We start from the raw sequence: 16,070 nt of genomic DNA on the forward strand, positions 1-16,070 counted from the left end.
CTGTCCTGGAGTTATAGCCCCTGGTGCATTGCTGTCCTGGAGTTATAGTCCCTGGTGCATTGCTGTCCTGGAGTTATAGCCCCTGGTGCATTGCTGTCCTGGAGTTATAGCCCCTGGTGCATTGCTCTCCTGGAGTTATAGCCCCTGGTGCATTGCTCACCTGGAGTTATAGCCCCTGGTGCATTGCTCTCCTGGAGTTATAGTCCCTGGTGCATTGCTCTCCTGGAGTTATAGTCCCTGGTGCATTGCTCTCCTGGAGTTATAGCCCCTGGTGCATTGCTGTCCTGGAGTTATAGCCCCTGGTGTATTTCTCTCCTGGAGTTATAGCCCCTGGTGCATTGCTGTCCTGGAGTTATAGCCCCTGGTGCATTGCTGTCCTGGAGTTATAGCCCCTGGTGCATTGCTCTCCTGGAGTTATAGCCCCTGGTGCATTGCTCTCCTGGAGTTATAGTCCCTGGTGCATTGCTCTCCTGGAGTTATAGCCCCTGGTGCATTGCTGTCCTGGAGTTATAGCCCCTGGTGCATTGCTGTCCTGGAGTTATAGCCCCTGGTGCATTGCTCTCCTGGAGTTATAGCCCCTGGTGCATTGCTCTCCTGGAGTTATAGCCCCTGGTGCATTGCTCTCCTGGAGTTATAGTCCCTGGTGCATTGCTCTCCTGGAGTTATAGTCCCTGGTGCATTGCTCTCCTGGAGTTATAGTCCCTGGTGCATTGCTCTCCTGGAGTTATAGTCCCTGGTGCATTGCTCTCCTGGAGTTATAGCCCCTGGTGCATTGCTCTCCTGGAGTTATAGCCCCTGGTGCATTGCTCTCCTGGAGTTATAGCCCCTGGTGCATTGCTCTCCTGGAGTTATAGCCCCTGGTGCATTGCTTACACAGAGTTTTAGACATACTGGTACATACTGATCTTATTGTGTTGATCTAGTTTCTAACATTTTTTGAAGAACCCTGCATAACCTGTTGATATTAGTCATGGTCTGGTCAGTTCTCTTGGCATACACTTGGCCAGTTTTCTCCTATTTCGTAGTTTGTCTGTTCTTGCTCAAAAAGAGCCATTGCAAGGTGACTCAGTGAGCCCAAAGAGTCCAGGTTGCTAAGCACACAGTGGTGATATCCATCCCCAGACAAGTGAGACCTGCAAGGCCTCAGAGAGAACCTTTGGACAAGTGCTGGTTCCAGAGCCCAGAACACATGAAAGAAATGCAGGAACAGCTCTAGAAGTTCAGTGTAACCACCTTCTTCATCCTCTTCCTCCTCTCGTTCACCCCTTTCAGATAACATCTTCTGCCTGGCAGCCATGAAGACTGAATTATAGAAGCAGAATTCAGATGAGGAGAAGTGGTCCAAATGGCCATTTTGCAGGGGATCTGTGAATAATGGAGGGTCACACACAATATCTGGGCTAAACTCCTGATAGTGGACAGGAGAGAAAACCTGCCAGGCTTTTATGGCATTTATCTGCCAGCGATTCACTGTGGTTACGTGGCCTCTCTCTGTGGTTACGTGGCCTCTCTCTGTGGTTACGTGGCCTCTCTCCTTGGTTACGTGGCCTCTCTCCTTGGTTACGTGGCCCCTCTCTCTCTGTGGTTACGTGGCCTCTCTCTGTGGTTACGTGGCCTCTCTCTGTGGTTACGTGGCCTCTCTCCTTGGTTACGTGGCCTCTCTCCTTGGTTACGTGGCCCCTCTCTCTCTGTGGTTACGTGGTCTCTCTCTGTGGTTAGGTGGCCTCTCTCCTTGGTTACGTGGCCTCTCTCCTTGGTTACGTGGCCCCTCTCTCTCTCTGTGGTTACGTGGCCTCTCTCTGTGGTAGCGTGGCCTTCCCCGTGGTTACGTGGCCTTCCCCGTGGTTACGTGGCCTCTTTCTGTGGTTACGTGGCCTCGCTCCGTGGTTATGTGGCCTCTCTCTGTGTGGTTACATGGCCTCTTTCTGTGGTTACGTGGCCTCGCTCCGTGGTTATGTGGCCTCTCTCTCTGTGTGGTTACGTGGCCTCTCTCTGTACGGTTACGTGGCCTCTTTCTGTGGTTACGTGGCCTCGCTCCGTGGTTATGTGGCCTCTCTCTGTGGTTACGTGGCCTCTCTCTGTGGGGTTACGTGGCCTAACTCCGTGGTTACGTGGCCTCTCTCTGTGGTTACGTGGCCTCTCTCTGTGGTTACGTGGCCTCTCTCTGTGGTTACTCTCTGTGGTTACATGGCCTCTCTATTTGGAGCAGCAAATTCATAGGCGGAGGGTGATGTTTTGTTTGGGGAGGTTAAGTCTAATGTTACATCAACAGTTTCTTCACCTGTGATTTTCCACTGGCAGAGAAACATCTGATTCAGTCCCATATTATAAACATTGACATAGGTTGTACTTGTCTGATCACACAGGGAGGATTTGTGTCTATAAATACACGACAATCTGATATGTGTCCCCTACATGGTCTGACTTATGTGCTACTGACTGATGGACCACACACTGCTTATGTACTAAGTCATGTTTCAATAAATAATATTCATAGCACTCTTTTATTATCAATCTTATAGAAAAATTCCAGTTCATCCAAATGACTGGAAATCAGCTCTAATGATTGGCTTGTTTAACATTAAAGCAGGTTTATTGGGCTACTGTCACATAAACACAAGGGAAATGTTAACTGTCATTTATTGGAGATCTTCTATATAGAAAGTATATTGCAGATATGTTTTGGTCCCCTTGTAATAATAACCTGTAGTTGCTTTTTTACTGCAGTTCCAAAGTAACACAATATAATAGTAGATAAGGTTGTGAAAAAACTTGTATTCAACCATCAACACAACATTTGTGTGTAAGTGACAGTAGCTGAACTGATCTGTAGCTGATCCAGAGGAGGGTGAATTCAATTGATACAATAGTTCATTAATATTCCTCATTCACCGCTAATTAATATTTGTACTAATTGTATCAATTAATTGTAGCAAATTGTGGATCACTGAGTTGCCTGACTGAGACACTACAGACATGAACATTAAACTTCCATTTTGGGAAAACAGTAAAAAGTAAAAGATGGAAAGGAATTGATGGTGAATAATGTGAAGAGAAGTCAAGTGTAAGATGTGAACAAAGGCCTTAAAGGGAAAAAAACATTTTTTGAAAATGAATCAGTTAATAGTGCTGCTCCAGCAGAATTCTGCACTGAAATCCATTTCTCAAAAGAGCAAACAGATTTTTTTATATTCAATTTTGAAATCTGACATGGGGCTAGACATATTGTCAGTTTCCCAGCTGCCCCCAGTCATGTGACTTGTGCTCTGATAATCTTCTGTCACTCTTTACTGCTGAACTGCAAGTTGGACTGATATCACCCCCCCCCCAGCAGCCAAACAACAGAACAATGGGAAGGTAACCAGATAGCAGCTCCCTAACACAAGATAACAGCTGCCTGGTAGATCTAAGAACAACACTCAATAGTAAAATCCAGGTCCCACTGAGACACATTCAGTTACATTGAGAAGGAAAAACAGCAGCCTGCCAGAAAGCATTTCTCTCCTAAAGTGCAGGCACAAGTCACATGACCAGGGGCAGCTGGGAAATTAACAATATGTCTAGCCCCATGTCAGATTTCAAAATTGAATATAAAAAAATCTGTTTGCTCTTTTGAGAAATGGATTTCAGTGCAGAATTCTGCTGGAGCAGCACTATTACCTGATATGTTTTGAAAAAAACATGTTTTCCTATGACAGGTCCCTTTAAGGAAACAGTGCTGAATATCCAATGACACAGGAAGTCAGTTGTGTTAATAATGACATTTATACTTCAGTGAAACTGACCAATAATCTCACAGAGAATGAGGAGGATGAGCAGTTCCTTTGTCTCCTGATCCTCAGAACAAACAGTGAGTAAATGTCAGTCACTAACTCTGCTTGGGAGTCACTTCAGCTCATTCCCATGTGAATCTCCTCAGAGAGTAAAGTCTCGCGATGACTCACCGGCGCCTCTGCCCCTCCCCCAGACAAACTCAAACACACTCATTGGTCAGTCACACCATTTTTATTTTCGCATCCGCAAATGAACAAAGTGAAGTCCGATTGAGTTGTCAGTATTAGTGATGTGAGGCTTCACCTCTTCTCACTAATCTTCCCGCCCAGGAACTTCCAAACACTTCCGGCTTTATTCTGTGAGGTAAAGGGGCGGAGCTCCGACGAGCCGGTAGTCAATTGTCCGGTGCCATTTCCTGTAAATTTGTGATCTCATCACTGACTCAATCTAAGAGCCACCCCTACTAACTCCGCCTTTAAGCGTGTTCGCGCGGTGCACACTGGAATACCGAGTCCAAGTTGGCTTCCTGTGCCCAAGCGAGAAGGAGTTGGAACTACAATTCCTATAAGACACTGCGGCTAAGTCTTCTGACTCCTGAGTAAAAGGAAATCTGATTGGATCCTGAGCCGGCGACACGTGGGTCCGAGTGTGAGACGGAGAGACGAGCGGGGAAGGTGAGCTTTGAGGCTGCGGTGAAACGAGTCGGTGTGTAGGGAAGGGCCGGAGAGTCAGACTGAAGGGGACAATTGAGTCTGGGGCAGAGCCAGTCCGTGTGGTGTCGGGGTTGCGAGTGTGTGAGGCCCGGGGCTGAGACTCGGAGGGACGTGGGAGGCGCCAGTGAATCTTGGGCTCAGCCGCCGGGACTTTGACTGACTGAGGGGTCGGGGAATGAAATGGGAGTGTGGAGGGGTCGGGGGTTCGACTCTGCTGGGGGGAATACATTTAGGGCCCCATTAATAATCTAATTGTCTAATGGGTTTTCTCTGTGTCCCTGGGGGGAGCAGCTGAGAAGGAGAAATATCTGACAGGACAACATGCCCTCGGATCTGGCCAAGAAGAAAGCGGCGAAGAAGAAGGAGGCGGCTAAAGCTCGTCTGAGACCCAAGAAAGACAATGAGGACACCGCCCCCGAGGAACCGGAGCAGCAGTCGACCAATGGCTCCTCTGTCACTGGTATGTGATGTCATCATGTGACACAAGCTTGTACTCTGGGGCTGCAGGAGGAGCTTTATGCCTCTCTATTGAGGAGTAGGAGGAGCTTCAGGCCTCTCTATTGGGGAGTAGGAGGAGCTTCAGGCCTCTCTATTGGGGAGTAGGAGCTTTAGGCCTCTGTTGGGGAGTAGGAGGAGCTTCAGGCCTCTGTTGGGGAGCAGGGGGAGCTTTAGACCTCTCTGTTGAGGAGTAGGAGGAGCTTTAGATCTCTCTGGGGAGTAGGAGGAGCTTCAGACCTCTGTTGGGGAGTAGGAGGAGCTTCAGACCTCTCTGTTGGGGAGTAGGAGGAGCTTCAGGCCTCTCTGTTGGGGAGTAGGAGGGGCTTTAGGCCTCTCTGTTGCGGAGTAGGAGGAGCTTTAGGCCTCTGTTGGGGAGTAGGAGGGGCTTCATTCTCTCTGTTGGGGAGTAGGAGGAGCTTTAGGCCTCTCTGTTGGGGAGTAGGAGGAGCTTTAGGCCTCTCTGTTGGGGAGTAGGAGGAGCTTTAGGCCTCTCTGTTGGGGAGTAGGAGGAGCTTTAGGCCTCTCTGTTGGGGAGTAGGAGGAGCTTCAGGCCTCTCTGTTGGGGAGTAGGGGGATCTGTGAGATTTTGGCAGTAGGAGGTTAAAAGAAAGTGTGTTTGTGACAGGGACAAGCATCAGGGATTTTGGCTTTTCAGGGGAAGGTGGAGGAACTGTAGTCACAGCATTAGGGGTTTCAGAACCAGCCAATAGCGTCCCAGCATAGAGGAAGGAGAGACATGTAGGGAGGTGAGTGCTAGCCAATAGCAGCAGGGAGGAGGAGCCATATGATTGTGGCTATGGGGCGGTACTTGATACTGTTGTTTCTCGGTGCAGAGGTGGATGAAGTGACGAAGCAGATGGAGGAGTTTGAGCTGAGGAAGGCTGAAGCCCGTGCTGTTACTGGAGTCCTGGCGTCTCACCCAAACAGTACGGACGTTCATATCATTAACATGTCGCTGACCTTCCATGGGCAGGAGCTGCTGAGCGACACCACCATCGAGCTGAACTCTGGCAGGAGATACGGTCTGATTGGTCTCAATGGCACCGGTGAGCCCCTCGGGGGTGGGGTTAGTGTGACACACATAGGGGAGGGACTTATTTGGTGGGAAATGCTCAGCCATTGATCCTCTTTCCCCAGGGAAGTCCATGCTGCTGTCGGCAGTGGGGGGGCGGGAGGTGCCAATCCCGGATCACATCGATATTTATCACCTGACCCGGGAGATGCCCCCCAGTGATAAGAGCGCCCTGCAGTGCGTCATGGAGGTGGATACGGAGAGGAACATGCTGGAGAAGGAGGCAGAGAGACTGGCGCATGAGGATGGTGAGAGCTTGTTAGCTCCTGTGTGGGAGCACAAAGCTAAACCCCCAAACCCCAACTGTTCCAAACAAGACAACATTTTAGGGCCTGTACATCTGTCCTGTGGAGACTGGCGGGAGCTCTCTGACCCCCTAATGGGGACTTTAAAGGAACAGTTCTGTGTAAAACTAAAATTGGATAAATAGGCTGTGCAAAATAAAAAATGTATCTTATATAGTTAGTTATCCAAAAATGTAATGTATAAAGGCTGGAGTGAGTGGATGTGTAACATAATAGCCAGAACACTACTTCCTGCTTTTCAGCTCTCTAACTCTGAGTTAGTCAGTGACTATAAGGGGGGGCCACATGGGACATAACTGTTCAGTGAGTTTGTAATTGATCCTCAGTATTCAGCTCAGAATCAAAAGCAACAGATATGACCCATGTGGCCTCCCCTCAAGTCTCTGATTGGTTACTGCCTGGTAACCAATCAGTGGAAAGCAAGAGAGCTGAAAAGCAGGAAGTAGTGTTCTGGCTATTATGTTATACATCCACTCACTCCAGCCTTTATACATTACATTTTTAATACAAAGGGGGGTTGTGGGAGCACTGCTAATGTTAAGTAAAAATATATTAAAGTACAATGGAAGTGCTACTGACTTGGCCAAATGAATCAGTGCACATTCCCTGGTCCCCTGTCTCATAAGTAATTCAGTATAAATGCAAGTGCATGTGTTTATAAAGACAGGGTTTATTTAGTTACAAAGTTCTGATCATAAAGTTGATAAGCCCCCATACCACATCAAGGTAAACCCCACACGGTGGTCCCTAACTTGAATTGTGAACCTAAAAGACGATACCTTTATTCAAATACCAAAAAATTATATTCACAACTATTGGTTGAGGTCTGACTGATGTCAGAAACACAAACAAAAATTATTTTAGAGAAGAAAAAGAAACCCCACCAATCGTTATGATTCTAAAATTGTCCAAAAATTCCTGCAACGTGGTTTATTACACTTGTTGACTAACAACAATTCATCAAGAATTGTACTAAAATTGTTAAAGTGCTAGTGCCGCTATAAATTCATCCATAAATAGAAAAATTCATTAATTTAATAAAGTGCCGTGCAATAAATTAGAATATTAGACCCCCAAAAAAAATTAATTAAAACTATATATAGAAAAATGACCAAAATTAGGTAGTGGGTTAGCAATTGTAGTCACGATCCATAGAATTAGATTATAGAAAATAGAAAAAATAGATGGTGGAGTTGTCCCATAAACTTACTGCCTGATTTTTACTAGAGCCTGGGACACCACAAAGATAAGGCAGGACAGGGTAACCGGGGCTGTGGCCTTGGTATTTAACTTGCCCTAAATGTTAATAAGAGGCTAGGTAACCCTAAAAAGCCACAAAAAATAGTCAAGAAGGCCTATAATAGAGCATTACGGACTGAGAGATCAGAACTTTTGCAAGTGAAAACAAAAACTAAGGAAAACAATATTGTAAGATTCATTACCACTTACAATATTAACAGCTCTCAAATTCAGGAAATCTTAAACAAACACTGGCCCGTACTGTTAGAAGATGTAACACTGGAAAACTTATTACAGGATAGAGCCGCTATATGTTATAGGAGAAGTCCAAACTTAAAAGATATCCTTACAAGAAGCCACTTTCAGATATCGGACTCAAGAACAAAACATAAAAATTGGGGCTGTTTCCCCTGTGGAAATTGCAATATGTGCAACAAAATGTTAAAAATTGATTTTTTTGAAGATCGTTTCGGCATACATCATAGGGTGAATAGTTACATAAATTGCCGAACACAAGGCGTGATTTATTGCATTGAATGCCCATGCCATAAGAAATACATCGGAATGACATCTCAAATGGTAAAACAGAGACTTCAACAACACTGTAGCACAATAAGAACTGCAGAAAATGCAATTAAGAAAGATAAAACATTATCCACAGTAGCCCACCATTTTCTAAAATATCATAATAGGGATCCAACAGCACTGAAATTTTGGGTGATAGAGAAAATCAATTTAGGGGTACGTAAAGGTGATCTGGAGCAAGCGCTTTTAAGACGAGAAAGCTACTGGATATTTAAATTAGATACCATTGCTCCAAAGGGAATGAACGAAAATATTTTGTATACTGCTTTCATTTAAATACAGTGATAGACATATGATCCTATTAACAAGCGTGTAAATTTTCTCCCCCAATGGGTTTTATAAATTATAAATCAGGTTAACCTGTTTTTTAATTCAGAATATTAGACAGTAATTATTTATATTTTTATGGTTTGAAATAAATAAATAAATCTCTTTTAAATCGGTTAAATTAATATTAGGAACCTTAACCCATTTCTATAACTACGTATAATGGCTGAGAGAGTCCACCTGTGTACTCCCGCAGGAGACCTCATTAGGAGTACACCAATGCGCTGTTTGACTCTAATGGGAGTACTAAGATGGAGTATACGGTAATAAACTACTGAACTAAGTTCGGCGCATGCGTGTTAAGTGTAATCTCGCGAGACGCGAGATCACTGATGCAAATCACGCGAGAGGCAAGATCAGTGATGCGCATTGCGGAAGTCTATTTCTACATGCACACCGGGTATGCTCGCCATTTCGCCTTGACAAAGCTATTCAGCGAAACGTACGTCGGCGTTCTTAGTGATCCTCTTGTGTTCAAATCTTTTTTCTAAATCGATCTATTGATAACATTTGGGCTGGGTTTTTCAACGGAAGTGGGGGCAATTGAGCTTGGGGTCGAATCCTTCTTTATTCTATACAACCTCTTATAATCTTCCTTCCTTTCTAAGGGACCGACGGTTTGTGGCTTTTTAGGGTTACCTAGCCTCTTATTAACATTTAGGGCAAGTTAAATACCAAGGCCACAGCCCCGGTTACCCTGTCCTGCCTTATCTTTGTGGTGTCCCAGGCTCTAGTAAAAATCAGGCAGTTAGTTTATGGGACAACTCCACCATCTATTTTTTCTATTTTCTATAATCTAATTCTATGGATCGTGACTACAATTGCTAACCCACTACCTAATTTTGGTCATTTTTCTATATATAGTTTTAATTAATTTTTTTTGGGGGTCTAATATTCTAATTTATTGCACGGCACTTTATTAAATAAATGAATTTTTCTATTTATGGATGAATTTATAGCGGCACTAGCACTTTAACAATTTTAGTACAATTCTTGATGAATTGTTGTTAGTCAACAAGTGTAATAAACCACGTTGCAGGAATTTTTGGACAATTTTAGAACCATAACGATTGGTGGGGTTTCTTTTTCTTCTCTAAAATAAAAGGTGGTCCCTAACTTGTTACCTCTGCTCATAGTATAAAAGGTCTTGTGCCTCTCTGCATAGTAACATTAATTCATAAGTAGTAAGAGTCTGCTGAACCTTGTGTGTGTATATGTATGTGTGGGTATAGTGTAAGTGTAGGTAAGAATATAGGTGTGAGCTAAAGTAAGTAGAAAAGGACTAACTAAATTAGGTGTAGAAATTGGTGTAGTAAGTGTAAATAGGTGCAAAAGTGTTAGTCAGTAGCACTTCCATTGTACTTAAATATATTGTAATTTAGCTTTAGGAGTACACCCATAACCCCCCTTTTTGTACTTGAAATATAGCCGCAAGCTGTGGCTGAGTTTCATGTGGTTTGTAGCACCCCCGTATCTACCCCGTTTAACTAATGGTGGCCCTATGTTTTTAACTGCACCAGGTAACACTTTTGCACCTATGTACACTTATTGCACCAATTACTACACCTAATTTACTTTCATCTTTTTACTTCCTTTAGCTCACACCTATATTCTTACCTATACTCACCCACACATATATGTACACTTTCCAAGTGTGCACCTATACATATCATTTTACTTTGTCTTCACTATTTTCACATTATTACATTTTTCTCTTAAAAGCTGCAAGCCAGTGGCAGGGAGGATCTTGCCCTCAGACTTTAACCAACGTTCAGCAGACATTTACTCCAAGTAATGTTACTATGCAGAGAGGTACTAGATCCTTTATACTATGACCAGAGGTAACAAGTTAGGGACCACCGTGTGGAGTTTACCTTGATGTGGTATGGGGGCTTATCAACTTTATGATCAGAACTTTGTAACTAAATAAACCCTGTCTTTATAAACACATGCACTTGCATTTATACTGAATTACTTATGAGACAGGGGACCAGGACATGTGCACTGATTCATTTGGCCAAGTCAGTAGCACTTCCATTGTACTTTAATATATTTCTACTTACAACACCCCCTTTTTATACATTACATTTTTGCCTAACTAACTATATCAGATACATTATTTATTTTGCACAGACTATCTATTTACCCGGTTTATTTTCTTACACTGAACTTTTCCTTTAAAAGGGTGGTTCACCTTCAAGTTAACTTCTAGTATGTTCTAGAATTACAAACTGGAGAGCCTCTGAATAAAAAGCTAAATAATAAAAAATGAAGACAAATTGCAGATTGTCTCAGAATGTTGCTCTGTACATCATACTGTAATTTAAAGGGCAACAACGCCGTTACAGGGGCACTTCCTTTTGGCGTTAGTCACTGAAGCTTCATTGGTGCACCTTGTTTCCATTAACCCCTTACAGTCCGATTCTGACCCGAGGGGAGACTACAGATAATTGGAGGTGGGATACAGACAGTTTGTGGCAGAGAGTAACTTGCCTCTCTCACTGTTTAACCCTTTTTCTCCCCAGCGGAATGTGAGAAGCTGATGGAGTTGTATGAGCGGCTGGAGGAGTTGGACGCAGCAAAGGCAGAGGTTCGGGCGTCACGGATCCTACACGGACTGGGATTCACGCCCGCCATGCAGCGCAAAAAGCTGAAGGATTTCAGTGGGGGCTGGAGGATGCGTGTGGCCCTTGCCAGGTTAGCAAAGGAATCTGGGCTGTGATTGGAGGAGACACGGGGAGGGGGCCATGGGTATCTCAATCGTTCCCTACAGAGAAGGGGTGATCATTAGGTGGGCTCATATAAGGTGGTGAGTGGGGTAGATCCTTCTGTATGTACCTGTATCTCTCCCAGACTGGCCCCTGCCCTTACTTTCAGCCTTTACAGCCTGGTCCTGGGGGGCACATATATTGCATTGTGGGGGTTGAATTCTGCATTGACCAACTATTCTGACCTACAGAGCTCTATTCATTCGCCCATTCATGCTGCTCCTGGATGAACCAACCAATCACCTTGACCTGGAAGCCTGTGTGTGGCTGGAGGAGGAGCTAAAATCGTGAGTATTGGGAAAGTCTATTGGTGGGCTGGGGGGAGAACTTTGCCCTAATCTAAAAATTGGAACTTAGCACCTCCCACCTCTATAAATAGGGGAGGTCTCTACCGGTGAAAAAGTATGGGAGACCCAGTGCCAGGGATGCTTGTGACAGGAGCAGTGGGCAGAGTGGGGGTATTAGGGTATTATTGGGCAGTGTGGGGTAGTAGGGTATTATTGGGCGCTGTGTTGCTATTGTTGGGCACATACATCATACTCCACAGTCGCACAGTCAGTTTCTATTTGTACGGAACATTCACAGCTTTAGTGGGGCATTTACCCCAGTTGCCATTCTCACTCCCCGTCCCTTCTCCCCTAAAGCTTCCGGCGGATCCTGGTCCTGATCTCTCACTCGCAGGATTTCCTCAATGGCGTCTGCACCAACATCATTCACCTGCACAACCGCAAGCTCAAGTACTACACGGTCAGTCCCTCCCCACAGGGTTAATTATCTGTTTTATTGCCCCAGCCCTATATATACTGCTCAAGACTTAACCCCAACACTCCCCTCTATTATACCTTCTTCTTATACATAGTGTTTTATGTGTATTATCTGCCCCCTCAGGGTAATTATGATCAGTATGTGAAGACTCGCCTGGAGCTGGAGGAGAATCAGATGAAGAGGTTCAATTGGGAGCAGGACCAGATTGCGCACATGAAGGTGAGTGGAGGGGCCACACGCATGGCATTCTGGGAGCTTTGTCCTCAGTTACTGATTGGTCGTTGTTATTCACAGAATTACATTGCTCGGTTTGGGCACGGCAGCGCCAAGTTGGCCCGTCAGGCGCAAAGTAAAGAGAAAACGTTGCAGAAAATGATGTCGTCCGGCCTAACCGAGCGAGTGGTCTCTGACAAGGTGAGTCTCATGCCCCTATTGCTGTGCCGCCTGTGTGAGGGCTAGTAAAGTGGGCTAGTAAATTGCTCCTCCTGTGGTTTCATGGGGCATAAGGACTGAATTGCCCTCTGTAGTGCCATGGGGGATTAGGGGGTGTCCCTCCCATTGTTTGGGTCTGATTTGTACCCACTGACTGCGCTAGAGACCTGGTTAGGTCAAATTGAAATGTTCCATTTGTCTGGGGGTGCCTGTAATAATGGGAATAACCTGCCCCACCCCCAATGAAAACTTCATTCAAACTCCTCCTCGATAGCCCCAAATCTTGTCTCTGCAAGGCTGGAGCCCCTGGAGGGTAACCAGGAATGTGGGGAGCACTAATGACTCTTCTCTATGTGTTCCAGACTTTGTCCTTCTGTTTCCCGTCCTGTGGGAAGATTCCGCCTCCGGTCATTATGGTGCAGCACGTCAGCTTCCGCTACTCCCCCGAGGGGGTAAGAATGGGACAAAGGGGGGGGGGCTGGGGGTAATTAACTAGTGGGAAGCTGGGTGTTATGTCTTCTGTTCTTTCTTTAGCCTCTGATCTACAAGAACCTGGAGTTTGGGATTGATCTTGACACGCGAGTGGCCCTCGTGGGCCCTAATGGAGCTGGGAAATCCACTCTGCTCAAGCTTCTGGCTGGGGAGGTAAGGGGGGTGCAATGGTTTGGAAAAACACGGGGCTCCAGGATAAATTGTGAATGACTCACCAAATAGTAAATGTGGTTTCAATAGACAAGGGTATGGATGGAGCACATAAAACGCAGTCTCTGCCGCAAAACATTCTTTATTGCATCACAACATGTTTCGGACCCCAAGGATCCTTTATCATCCTTTATCTTGGGGTCCGAAACATGTTGTGATGCAATAAAGAATGTTTTGCGGCAGAGACTGCGTTTTATGTGCTCCATCCATACACTTGTCTATTGAAATTGCCTTTGGGTCTCCTGGTGTGGCCTGATTGCACAGGTGAAGGTGTTTGAACAAATCTGCTGAAAGTTATAGTAAATGTGGTCCGGGTGCTCCAGCCCCAGACCCCCAGCTTTTGAGAGCGGTACAGCAAAGGATATGTAGAAGAGACAGGGCCGAACGTCACTCAGACGAATCCACAGGACCAGAAAATATTGTTTAAAAAAATCTATATTTGCATTTCCATCCACCCTATGCGTTTCGCACCCACTAGTCATGGGGGTAAGGGGGTGCCCATTGAGCACTAGCCACGGGGCTTGTAAAGAGCTGTAACTTCTTGCCCACAGTTACTGCCGTCAGACGGAATGATCCGGAAGAATTCTCATGTAAAGATTGGTCGCTATCATCAGCACCTGACGGAGCAGCTGGAGCTGGAACTGTCGCCCCTGGAATACATGATGAAGTGTTACCCCGATATCAAGGAGAAGGAGGAGATGAGGAAGATCATTGGAAGATACGGGCTGACCGGGAAACAACAGGTAAGTGTCTCTGGCTAAGTGTTCCTCCCCCGGGCCCCACACACTTTCTCACAGGATCTTCTTTCCTACAGGTCAGTCCAATCCGTAACCTGTCTGATGGGCAGAAGTGCCGTGTGTGCTTTGCATGGCTTGCCTGGCAGAACCCCCACATGCTCTTCTTGGATGAACCCACAAATCACTTGGACATTGAGACTATTGATGCCCTGGCAGACGCCATCAATGAATTCGAGGGGGGGATGATGCTCGTTAGCCACGACTTCCGGCTCATCCAGCAGGTATGCAGGGATTATTGGTGGGTGTGGGGGTAGGGATTATTGCTGGGTGTGGGGGCAGGGATTGTTGCTGGGTGTGGGGGCAGGGATTATTGGTGGGTGTGGGGGCAGGGATTGTTGCTGGGTGTGGGGGCAGGGATTGTTGGTGGGTGTGGGGGTAGGGATTATTGCTGGGTGTGGGGGCAGGGATTGTTGCTGGGTGTCGGGGGGGAAGAGCAGCTTCAGTCTAACGTCCCTTTGTTCCTCAGGTTGCCCAGGAGATTTGGGTCTGTGAGAAACAGGCAGTGACTAAGTGGTCCGGGGGTATCCTGTCCTACAAGCAGCACCTCAAATCCCGGCTCGGAGATGATTAACCCAAGAGTAGGGGCAACTGAGAGACAAGGGACTTCCAATGCAGGGGCAACTGAAGGCAAAGATCTCCCAGCGCGGGGGCAACTAAGAACCAGTTTGGGGCTAATTCCTCTTTGTAACCAACACAAAGGCAGTTCATGTTCACACTTGGGCCCCTTGTTTAGGGCCAAAAGCTCAGTGCACCCAAATTATGGACCTCCCCTTTTACCCCTGGTGATTCTGTGACTCAGGACTGTAACTGATTAAAAGGAATGGGCTGGCGCTAGGAAACGGGGGGAGACTCCCTGCTACTGTTTTCCTCAAGACACACTCACTCAGTCCTTTTCTTTTATAAGCCAATTATTTATCTGTAACTCACCCTGAGACAATAAAGAAAAACCCTTCAAAGAACCTACAATGGTTCTGTCCAATCATGTCTGTTTTGTAATGGGCTTACTCAGTTAGTGGCCATTCACCAGTAACCTCCCCCCTCCTGGCCTATAGGAAGTATCATGGCTTCTAGTGCAGTTTCAGGGAGACCCCCATTCTTCTAGGAGTGGGGGGAGCAACGTCAGTACCAATGTCCCATGTGTGTAGCTCAAAAACTACCCACAAACCCCCTGACTCAGCATTTGATCCACTCCTGTTTTCTAGGAAGGACCCGCGAGCTCTGTGGGGTAGATTCCCTGCTGCTCAGGAGAGAGGAGCTCACCGGTCCACTGGCCCAAGGCCCGCCTCTGCCCCCCCCCTGTCTCTCTGGCACGTTGTGTTTGTGCGCACATGCGGAATTCTGTGACCTCCGGACAAAGGGAGGTCACCAGCATTAAGAAGCAGATCTGGGCTGGTGGGGTCCACCTGGTTTTTTTTCCCCAGTTTCCTGCTGGCCCAGTCTGACCCTGAGTAGTGGATCTAGTGATGAGCAGCCTGAAGCTCCACCAAGGAGATTAGAGTCCTGGTTACACTCTCTGTAGCTCGCTGGGCTAACACTTGAGGCTGAGACTGGACTCCTCCCAGTTGAAGAAAACCCCATTCAATTTGACCCCTGATGGGTAAAGCACTGCTCACTACTGACCCTTCATCTGTGTGACTGTCCTCCTGTAGCTTCTTCTGCTTATGGGAGATTTGTAGTTCAGCAACACCCTTCCCCATCCGTGAGATTGAGTTGCACATTTATCTTTCTCTAGTCGGCCCTCCTGTCAGTGCAAATGTATGGGCAGGGGCGTAACTACAGAGGAAGCAGACCCTGCGCCTGCAGCGGGGTCCAGGAGGTATAAGGGGCCCCATGAGGCCCTAATTAATAAACCATTACAATATATATATTGGTAAAACAGGGCAACCTCTCAATATGTTGGGGGCCCTAAAATTAATTTGCTGTGGGGCCCAGTAACATCTAGTTACGCCACTGTGTATGGGGTTATGTCCTGGTTCACCTCTGGAGGCGGGACAGAAGAATTGCTCTCTTGGCCCCTCCCTCAGAATATATAGGCTCCACCTCCCAGTTCTTTTCTCCTGATTTGGAGGTGAAGGACAGAAATGCTGCTTCTA

At 46.3% G+C, this 16,070-nt stretch overlaps 1 protein-coding gene across 3 annotated transcripts; it reads left to right on the forward strand.

Annotated features, from left to right (window-relative positions):
• The first annotated feature begins 4,137 nt into the window (after positions 1-4,137).
• Positions 4,138-14,959, forward strand: abcf2.L (ATP binding cassette subfamily F member 2 L homeolog). Of its 3 annotated transcripts, none has more exons than XM_041565269.1 (14): positions 4,138-4,479; positions 4,779-4,947; positions 5,819-6,031; positions 6,123-6,305; positions 11,039-11,210; positions 11,473-11,568; positions 11,926-12,028; positions 12,170-12,265; positions 12,341-12,460; positions 12,841-12,930; positions 13,013-13,123; positions 13,732-13,923; positions 13,995-14,198; positions 14,444-14,936. In XM_041565269.1, exons 2-14 carry the CDS (start codon positions 4,809-4,811, stop codon positions 14,546-14,548), a joined length of 1,824 nt encoding a protein of 607 aa, XP_041421203.1. In that variant the 5' UTR covers positions 4,138-4,479; positions 4,779-4,808; the 3' UTR covers positions 14,549-14,936.
• Positions 14,960-16,070: the final 1,111 nt, after the last annotated feature.

The sequence above is a fragment of the Xenopus laevis genome, chromosome 6L, assembly GCF_017654675.1.
Source record: "Xenopus laevis strain J_2021 chromosome 6L, Xenopus_laevis_v10.1, whole genome shotgun sequence".
NCBI classification, from domain to species: domain Eukaryota; kingdom Metazoa; phylum Chordata; class Amphibia; order Anura; family Pipidae; genus Xenopus; species Xenopus laevis.